The sequence below is a fragment of the Myotis myotis genome, unplaced genomic scaffold (genome assembly GCF_014108235.1).
Source record: "Myotis myotis isolate mMyoMyo1 unplaced genomic scaffold, mMyoMyo1.p scaffold_m19_p_2, whole genome shotgun sequence".
NCBI classification, from domain to species: domain Eukaryota; kingdom Metazoa; phylum Chordata; class Mammalia; order Chiroptera; family Vespertilionidae; genus Myotis; species Myotis myotis.
The window spans coordinates 87,735,856-87,746,174 of record NW_023416324.1 but is presented as its reverse complement, the minus strand read 5'-3'; the positions used below and the strand labels follow the sequence as shown (position 1 = coordinate 87,746,174).

The window sequence follows — 10,319 nt, the reverse complement described above, 5'->3', positions numbered from 1 at the left end:
GACCCTTTAGCCAAACCAGCGAGGGTGAAATGCACAAATATTTTCATTATGCTAAGCCATATTAATGGTCCATTATCCTAGTCAAATCTTACTAAAATTTTTTTTGACCAAGGCAGAATCTAGAATGTAAAGTGGATTTATGAGAAATCACTTGAGAAAATTAAGAGATTTAGATTATAGTCCAGAGAATACTAATAATTATTTAAAAACATTTGTTGAGCATAAAGCCTGCAGTGAACTTCTATCTGGAGTTAGATCAAGTTCCACAAGACTGCCCTCACTTGAGACACCAGCTGCAATCTCTGAGGTTCCTAGGTTATTCACACCTGTTACCAACTGGTTACAAATTCAAGGGGTTCCCACTAGCCCCTCAGGTTTGACTGTTTGCTAGAACAACTCAGAGAACTCAGGGAAGTACTATAATTTCCATTATTTTATTATAAAGAATAAAAATTAGGACCTGACAAGAGACCGATGGGGCAAGATTTGGGAGAGTAACAAACACTAAGCTTCCATGTTTTCAGGATGAATCATTGTCCTGTCATATCAATGTGTATTTCCAAGCAGTGGAGCTCTCCCAAGAGTTGGTGTCCAGTTTTTATTGGGGTCTCACTACACAGCCATGATTGACTGTATCATTGGCCACATGATTGAACTCAATCTCCAAACACCTTCTCCCCTCCCTGCCCCCCAACAGGCTGGGCTGATATAATGTGGTTCAAAATCCCAACCCTAGAGTCACAAGGTTAGTCTTTCTAGCAAGATCGGTCTCCACCTTGTCATTATTTAAGGGCCCACCATGAATAACAAAGACACTCCCAACACCTGGGAAACTCCAAGGATGAAAAGTTCCCTTCCAGAGAACAGGGATGAAGGTCAGCCAGATTCTTTATTACGCAACACGGCCTTACTGAGGGCTCTGGATCACCTCTAGGTCCAATCTTAATACAATGATCCACAAGAGTTAGCCAGATTCTTCTGCTATGTATTTTGTTGACTGAATATGCCAAAGAAGGGGACATAATATGGCAAAATTCACAATGTCATTTATCCAATTATCTTTTTTTTAAATATATTTTTATTGATTTCTTACAGAGAGAAAGGGAGAGAGAGAGTTAGAAACATCAATGAGAGAGAAACATCGATCAGCTGCCTCCTGCACACCCCCCACTGGGGATGTGCGCAACCCAGGTACATGCCCTTGACCGGAATCGAACCTGGGACCTTTCAGTCTGCAGGCCGACGCTCTATCCACTGAGCCAAACCAGTTTCGGCTCCAATTATCTTTTTTGATCTACTGATATTCATTGATGTTCTTAGTCCTATATGACAGATATTTACTGAGTGCCTACTGTATGATACACAATTAATGTGAACATAGCTGACGAAACAATTTATATCTAATACTGCTTAAGACACACATATATCTCTGCATTTAACAAATGTTCTAAGCAAAACATCCTTGCTTATTCATTGAAATATGTCTCAAATTCTTTATTGAGAGACACCTCATTACTTAATGTTACTTTGGGTAACTTAAATGTTCATAGCGGGGTTCAATGGATAGAAATATACCATAACAGTTATGTAATTGTGAACTCATCTTCAATTTCTGTATTTGCAAAAATGTGAACATGAATAATCACATCTACTGAGAGAGGCAACATAGTGATTAAGAGCATGGACTCTGGAACCAGAGTACTTGACAGACAGTTCTGGCCCTTTGCAGCTAGGTAAGGCGAGGAATGTCACTCACTCCCTGGGGCCACAGCTTCCTCATCTATAAGAGGAGGAAAACACTTACCCTCATGGACATGTTGTGAGGATTAAATAAGTTACTACAGATAAAGCACTTATAATAGTGCCTGACACCTACCAAACACTTAAACATTAACAATTTCAATTATTATTTTTAATTCCCTTATTATTATTTGGTTGTTGGGATGACATAATATTAATCAAAGATCATATAACAAAATCTGGTACAAATATACAAACGTTGATTTCCTTTACTCTAGAACAGTGGTTCTCAACCTTGGCTGCACATTAGAATCACCTGGGAATCTCTTTAAAATCCTGATTTCTGGGCCTCATCCTCCAGAAATTCTGTTTCTTTGTTACTAATGTTGTGGCCCCACCCCATAACAAGAAACAGAATTTCCGGAGGATGAGGCCCAGAAATCAGGATTTTAAAAAGATTCCCAGGTGATTCTAATGTGCAGTCAAGATTGAGAACCACTGCTCTAGAAATTATTCTGTACTTCAGACTATTCATTAATACAACTCCATGGATACAAATAAGTGAGATAAAGTTTATCTCCATCTGATGGCAGGTAAAAAAAGGAAATGGAGTATAAAGGGTTAGGCTAGAAAACTGATTTTTTAAATAGTTTAAAATTGGGGGATGTGATGAGTTTGTAATAGGCAAACAGTGGTAAAAAAATTAGAAAAGCATGGAGGTAAAATGGTGTCCATATTAAGTTAAAATTATACTATTTTATCAAGGATTTGGAAAAATAACTTTTTTTAAAAGCATAAATCCTTATTGTCTTAGAGTTTAAGGCAGAATTATAAAGTAGAAATTAAGATTCCTTTCATTTTGAAATATAGAAACTTAAAACTGATTACCACTTCGAAATAAAACACCCACAGTATTTTAACATATAACAAATAAAAATCAGTCCAAATTCCTTATGCTAGATTCTTAAATTGCCACGAGCTCTGTTGTACAAAAGCACATAACAGGTTAAAGTCACCATCATCATACAACAGAATTTTAAGAATTGAGATTAAATATTCCAAGTATATTATACTGACAAAATACAAGTAATATCACCAATAGCAGAGATACTGTTTTAATCAACATTACTTACACTGAAAATGAAGATTAATAGCATTTTAAAAAATATAGTGGAAGCAATTCCAAAAACTCACTGTTAAAACATAAGGGAAAAAATCTTATGAGTTTAGATGAAAACCTTGCAAGCAACAAACTACAAATTTGCTGTATCTATTTGTATTTCTTAAGGTTACCTTATTACATCTGCAACCTGACAAAATACATTCCAAATTCAATTGTGTAAGAAAAATGATGACAATTTTATTATTTTATAATAATTTAAGACATCAATTATTTTGCCTTCAATTAAAGAATCCTAATGATTAAATCTTTTAGCACCTCTTTGATGAATAGTGCAAGTTTTTCTTGTGATATATACTTATAGGGTGCAGTATGTTGTCTCCTTTTACTATACTGGCTATATTTCACAGAAAAATTAAAGCATGTTTTCTCTAAAGAATATTTTTAAGTTATCAGAGAAAGCCCTAAGTTTTAAAGTTTATGTAAAGCCTTACTCCAATCTTTACTTCCCTCTTTATAACAAAATTCTATCAATACATTCTTTAATAAAATAATCACAGAATAATTTTTATTTATAATGAAGTTATTATCACTAGACTTTAAATCATCAGTTCACTCTTATAACAGAGAATCAATTTAAATACCACCAAAATGGAATGAAGACAAAACAGTCTATTACATATCAGTTTCTCTGATATGCCATAATGATATCTAATTAGTCTTACACCATGGTCCATTTCCAGTGAAATTCTCAACAAACTGTTCATAATTACAGTCCTTTATATTGACATATTATTCTAAGGTGTGACAGATGCTGCTCTCTTGATTGCTTCAGAAGCTGAACATTCAAAAAGTGCTCTGAGGAAAAGGGCTGACTTCATATGTAATCCAGTCACAAATGCCGTCAGTTCCTTTGGTTTTTATAATAATCCCTTTGGCAAGTGAATTAATTGATGATTGGTCCTTAGAATTCTATATGAAACAGCAGGCATCACCGCCTACACAGTTTGTGCCAACGTCCTTGATTTTTTCACTTCCACTGTTTTGTTTATCAGATCATATATCGATGGTAGTTTTATTTTATCCTTATTTTTGCTGTAAACATTGAGAAATATACCAAGGACAACTAACAAACCAGACCATATGTACCTAAGAGAAAAAATATATATTAAAAAAGTTTAATATTAAGATAACAATTTATTATTCACCACAGAATTTGGTGATAAATTCACAAAAATCATGCAATAAAATAAAATTTTGAAATGGGAAACCTGCAATAAGTGTTAAAACAAAGATAGTTTTAGATCAGATTAGAATTTCATATTTTACTAGTATGTTAAGTGTATATATAGAATTAAGGTACTTTACAAACTACAAAATATAGTTCATTTGAATTTTTGGATAATAGAAAATTCAAAGTCCAATTCCCACCAGAAGTCTTAAGAGTACACTTAAAAGCCCTGGATTCGTAAATCTGCCAATGGCCATCTTGGGAATACAACTAGTTATCCCAGGTGGGTAGAAAATATGAAGATAAAAAGGGAAACATCCAGAGAAAGATGAATTGGCAAAGATTACCATAATGTATACCTTCCACATGTAATCAATTTATAGAAAACAAAATATATGAATGGAAATTTATTTTGTAGTTACCTTTAATTTTATACATTGATAATTCCTAGGTTTGAATCTTCTCAATTCCTAATCAAGGTAAGTGATTCTTTAGATCAGATTAGATCTGACTGATTAGGAATTGCTAGCATCATTGCTTTAAATGATGCTAATTTCAAACACATCTTGACAGTACAGAAAACAATAAAGACTTTCACAAAAAGCCACAAACTAACTAAATCATTAGGGCACAACAGATAGAATTCTTCTCTACCTCACTCCTTTGCGGGAAAAAGCAGGGAAACAAACCAATAATTTTAAAAAAATCATATATATATATATATATATATATATATATATATAATTTATATATTTGCACTAGGACAAGGGGGAATGAATCCCTTAATCTCAACACATAGCTCATACTCATTTATATTGCAAACAGGATCACATTTGCCCTGGGACTCTGGTTAGAGAATTTAAGTGTACAAAATGATTTCTTCAAAATAATTACATAAACTTCTGAAACAGAAGAAAGACATCAATAAAATAGGGATAGAGATAAAAAATAAGCTTTATAAAGAATTAAGGCTGTTTCAGAGGAAGTGTGGAACAAAGTATCTAAAAGCTGAGAAACTTGTTGAATTAAACATACTTACTGAAATGTGAATGGCTTAGCAAAGAATATAAATGAAAGTACAATGGTCATGGCTTTTCTTCCTGTTGTCACTGTAGGAAGAAAGGTTGGTTTAGAATGTGCCTATTATCCTGGAAATAATTTTGGAATCATTCATTTAACATGTATTTACAAAGCCTACTATGTGCTAGGATCTATATGAGGTGCAAGGAAACAATGGAAAGCAAAAAGCAAACAGCCCAGCCCGTGTGGTTCAATGGTTGAGTGGTGACCTAAAAACCAGGAAGTCACGGTTCGATTTCCGGTCAGAGCATATGCTCAGGTTGCGGGCTCAATTGATCCCCAGTAGGAGGCATACAGGAGGCAGCCAATCAATGATTCTCCCTCATTACTGATCTTTCTATTTCTCTTTCCTCCCTTCCTCTCTGAAATCAATGAAAATATATTAAAAAAAATAAAGTTAAAAAAAAGCAAATAAAAACTAACTGTTGCTGCTACTATGGAATTTATAGTCTAGTAAGGGTACAGACATTAAATATTACAGATAAATGTTAAAGCACACCGGTAGTAAATACTTGAGGCCATGTAGTAAATACATGGAGGCCATGACATGATGGAGGCATATGCAGGGGTGGGGACCCTTTTTCTGCCAAGGGCCATTTGGATATTTATAACATCATTTGAGGGCCAAACAAAATTATCAACTTAAAAATTAGCTTGCTATATTTGGTTAAACATTTAATTAACTTACCCCTAATGCCTTGGCAGGGCCAGACCAAATGATTTTGCTGGCCTTATATGGCCCTCAGGCCGGACTTTCCCCACCTCTGCCTTAGAGAGACTTAGTTTGGCAGGAAAGCAAAGCTTTCCCAAAGAAGATATGATTAGGGGTTAGTCTTTAAAAGTAGCAATCTAATATCTTAATAGCAGTCATATATGATTAAGCTGATGAGTAATCCTTACAATCCTCTTTATCTGTATTAACTTTTACTTAACCTTGAAGTTATTACTTCAAATGAAGTCTGTTGCAAGCCCTGAAACCTTCCTCCTTAGTCCTACCCAGGTAGATATAAACAACTGCATATATCTCCATTACAGCTTTTCCCTTACTTTTCATTATCAGTTGCTATCTTCCCATTAGACTGTGTACTTTACTTAATTCCTTGTCTCATTCATCCTTATATTTCCAGATTCTCTAATTCCTGGCACTTATTGTTCAATGATGAATGAATGAATACAAAATGAAGAAACTGTTTTGGAAATATGTATCAGAGCCTGATTCCCAAATCTGTCTTTTCTTTTACTTTAGTAAACGGACCCCTCTCCCCCTTTTTTTAAATGGGCTTAACTTTCAGCCTCTCCTACAACTAGGTGTGATCATGTGATTGATTAGATTTTGGTCAATGAAAATGTGAGAAAAAGTGCTGTCTCTAGGAGTGTGATTTATAGGAAGTTTCCATAAAGAGAAATGTGTATTTCATCTTCTCTCCATCTCACTGACTAGAATGAGGAATAAGATGGCAGAATACATAGAAGAAGCCTGGATTCCTGATGAGCATGGAGACACCACACCAGGTTAAGAGGCAGTATACCGCATGGGGTAAGAGCAAAGATTAAGATGAAATATACGTAAACTACATAAAATAGTGACTGGTGCAAAGTAAGGGCTATGTGCGCATTAACTATAATTATTATCACCACTTCTGGATTTCTTTTAACAAGCTAGATATAGACCGGCCTAAACCTTCAAGACCAGGACTAAATCTCACAATTCTTTTCTTTCTTTTTTTAAATCCTGACTCAAGGATATTTTATTTTCCCATTAATTTCTAGAGGCGGGGTGAGGGGGGGGGAGGGAAAGAGAGACAAACATCCACATGGCAAAGATGCAATATTGGCTGCCTCCTGCACAGCTCTGGGAAACCTGCAACCAAGGCATGTGCCCTTGACTGGGAATGGAACCCGAGACCCTTTGGTCTGAGGGCCAACTCTAACCACTGAGCGAAGCCATCCAGGGCTCACATTTCTTTATACAAACATCAGGGTTCAATCAATGCATACCAATTGATATAAGTAACTGTTTAAAACAATTACTATCTTACAAGCAAAATTTAAACCCAAGCTAAGTATATGAATTTGCAATCTTTCTTGACAGCATGAGATGAATTGAATGATTAGTTATATGGCCTATTCTACAGCCAAATTCCCTCTATTTATCATTAGGGATGTAAATTTTAAAAACGAGAGTCATACCAGAGCAAATAAAGAGAAAAGTTAGAAAGCAAATATACTCTTACAAAGACAGAGGTATTTGTTCATTTGTTTAACTCTGTGGTATTAAAATACGTATTTCTCTAGAACCACAGAAAATTAAAATCAGATAAATTGACTAATATACATATATGTATATATATGCATTATGAATTACAATTCTACAGATCTCTGCTGGAAATAAATCGAGTTCAATCAATTAGTACTCAAAAGAGAAATGAAGCCCACAGAAGAGGAGAGACTCGCTCTCCAGGTCACAAGTCATTAACCTGCATTAGAGCCGGGACTGGGCTCCGCCTTCTCTGACACGCAAGCCAGAGCTCTTCTACTTCTTGCAATCCTGGCGTCAGGGCTCTCTCCACATGGGAGACGCCAAGAGCACTCATCATCTGTACTATTCATGTGGCAAACAATTCAAGGTAGTAGTGGGAGCCATCTGTTGCCCTCTTCAGGCCTCACCTGTAGCCCCTCATCTGTTTTCCTCACTCCTGCACAGCAGAACAAATACAAATTCCATGCCTCTAAAGTGGAGGCAAAGTCCCAGCACAGAGCAGGTGCCTAATAATTGCTAGTGAAAAGAAAAGCTCATTTGGTTGATGTCCTGGCAAGTGTCCAAAAAGCTTTGTTCAAAACAGATCTGTCATACTTTAACTTCAACAAAACTGAAATTTTCAGTTATACAGTGTATAAAGCTACTATGTTTCTATGCAGATGTTCATCCATTATACTTTTTAATAAAACCTTATTTTAATGTATTTAAAGGTTACTATTTCGATAAATGCATATGTTTGACTTTAAAATTAAGCCTTCAGATAAGAAATTAAGATTAAACATCATTTTCTTTAGAATTAAAAGAACATACCATAAGCCCAGGAATTGGAAAAATATGACAATTCTCTTTTTAATGAAGATTAGGTACTATACTTATCTTTTGAAAAAGAGCATCAGAGAAAATTTAAATGCTGATTTTATATATAATCTAAGCAGGTATATTATTCTTACCTGTTACAGCAAGAAGTGCACCGAAATTTTTAATCAAAGCCAGGACAAAGGAAATTCCAAAATACCCAGTGAGGGAAAAAAGAAAAGCATAACCATAGGTTCGCATTAGATTCTGCAACATATAAAAAAGCCTGTGAGAAAAATGCAAAACAAACCCTGAGGTATTACAAATGAAATAAAACCACACTTTCATCAACTTATTGAGCAATAATAAGCCATTCAAATAATGCAGTCAAGCAAAGATTCTTATTTAGTTCTGATTTAATGGAAAAACAGTGATGAAATTTAAAATCCACAACTTCTACATCATTAATAGCTTAAACATTACACTATAGAGTAGAACAAGGATAAAACAAATTTAAGTATAAATTATTTCAATTCTGAAATAATTTTTGATCTACATATAAAGGAGTGACCAAATTACATAAAAATAGTACTTTGAACAAGGGGAATCAGATATACAGAGGACACTATTTAATGAAAGATGTTTATTTTTGAAAATGTGATTAGTGTTTACCTTTGAACAAAATGTTACTGCAGGGCCTAATCCACTGGTGCATGTCAATCCCAATAAAATGTACACAAAACCGATTGAATACGAATACAAAACCTAGAGTAGACAAAAATAAAATGGAAAAAAGTGATATTAAACCAAAGGTAGAAAATGAAGGATTTTCAACATGTGGCTCAATTAATCTATTAAATTAAATTTGTAGAACAAACCATTTTTAAAGTAACATCATTGTTTCAATATGGCTTAACTTTCTGGAAATGATGGCTGATCCTCTTTAAAAGTCTACGCTTTATTTTATGTGCAATATAACACAGCAGTACTAACCCTTTCATATATGGTTCTGTGGCAGGCAGTTAGACAGACAGGAGCAGAGCAAGGATGATGGGCCAGGTACAGAAGGTCACTGGGGTAGAAAGTGCCAGGTGCCTAGAAAAGGACAACTGTAGGGTGGGCCCTCACCTCCAGGGTGACCTTTCAGTTGGATTTCCTGACCTTTCTTCCTAGAGATAACATCCAGGCCTCAATTGTATTTCAGCTCCTGGCCCAGAAAAGCAGCAAAACCAGTCAAGGGACATGCGGCTGACCTCAGGACCAACTGGCTGCACTGACTAATAACCCCCTGCCCGTGTGCACACCAATCAATTAGTGGAGACCTAGACCCTGAAAGGACCCACTTGGAAAGCTGCTGAATATTCCATGAGATCTTCTCCTGGGACCTCCCCTAAAACCTTTTAGCACTGAGGACCCAGTGAGCTTTTCCCTTCCCTCACTGTCCCCCCAGGCATGTTATCATTACCTTTTTTACTCCCAAGCTCCAAGGGCCCTTCCTTTACCTTTATAACTTGTTTCCTAAGCCTATTTCTTTTACAAATTACTTCTTCTACCTTTGTGACTTTATAAATAAACTAGAGGCCCAGTGCATGGATTCAGCCCGATCCCCACAGGCCAGGATGAGGGACCCCACCTGTGCATGAATCTGTGCACCAGGCCTCTAGTGTGCATATAAGATCTTTGGTTAATCTCTTCCTGCCCTTCACCTCCCCCCTTCTCTCTGAGATTCATCAGTCTGTTCCATGTTTCCATGCCTGTGCACTGAGCGTCTTCCCCCTGGTGGTCAGTGTGTGTCATAGCTACCGGTTGAACGGTCGGACACTTAGCATATTAGCCTTTTATACATAGATGTTCTCTTACAGTTTGGGTCTTTGTCTAGCCAGACCCCAAGTACCAAGGTTGCTGAACCCAGGTCCGGCCTGACCTCACTGGCCTAACACCTGGTGCCTTTCCTGTAGCCTACAACAGTTCCATAATTATTCATTTTTTGACTGGTTTAATTACTAAAGTCAAACCAGATTTGAATGTTGGGATTCTAAAAACATACACAAACACAACAAAAAACCTTTACAGCTACTTATTAACATAAAAGA

General features: G+C 35.9%; 1 protein-coding gene across 9 annotated transcripts in view; it reads right to left on the bottom strand.

Moving 5' to 3' along the window:
* Nucleotides 1-2,687: 2,687 nt before the first annotated feature.
* SLC35B3 (solute carrier family 35 member B3) overlaps nucleotides 2,688-10,319 on the bottom strand; it is a 32,824-nt gene continuing 25,192 nt past the window's right edge. For 4 of the 9 annotated variants that reach the window (XM_036350883.1, XM_036350881.1, XM_036350882.1 and 1 more), the window contains exons 7-10: nucleotides 8,899-8,991; nucleotides 8,382-8,493; nucleotides 5,131-5,200; nucleotides 2,688-4,009 (exon numbers count right to left, since the gene is read on the bottom strand). In XM_036350883.1, coding sequence (XP_036206776.1) covers nucleotides 3,859-4,009; nucleotides 5,131-5,200; nucleotides 8,382-8,493; nucleotides 8,899-8,991 — 426 coding nt within the window. In that variant the 3' untranslated portion in view covers nucleotides 2,688-3,858. Of the gene's footprint in view, nucleotides 4,010-5,130; nucleotides 5,201-8,381; nucleotides 8,513-8,898; nucleotides 8,992-10,319 lie in introns of those variants that run through there. The other 5 variants (XR_004974177.1, XR_004974175.1, XM_036350880.1 and 2 more) reach the window with 5 other exon arrangements.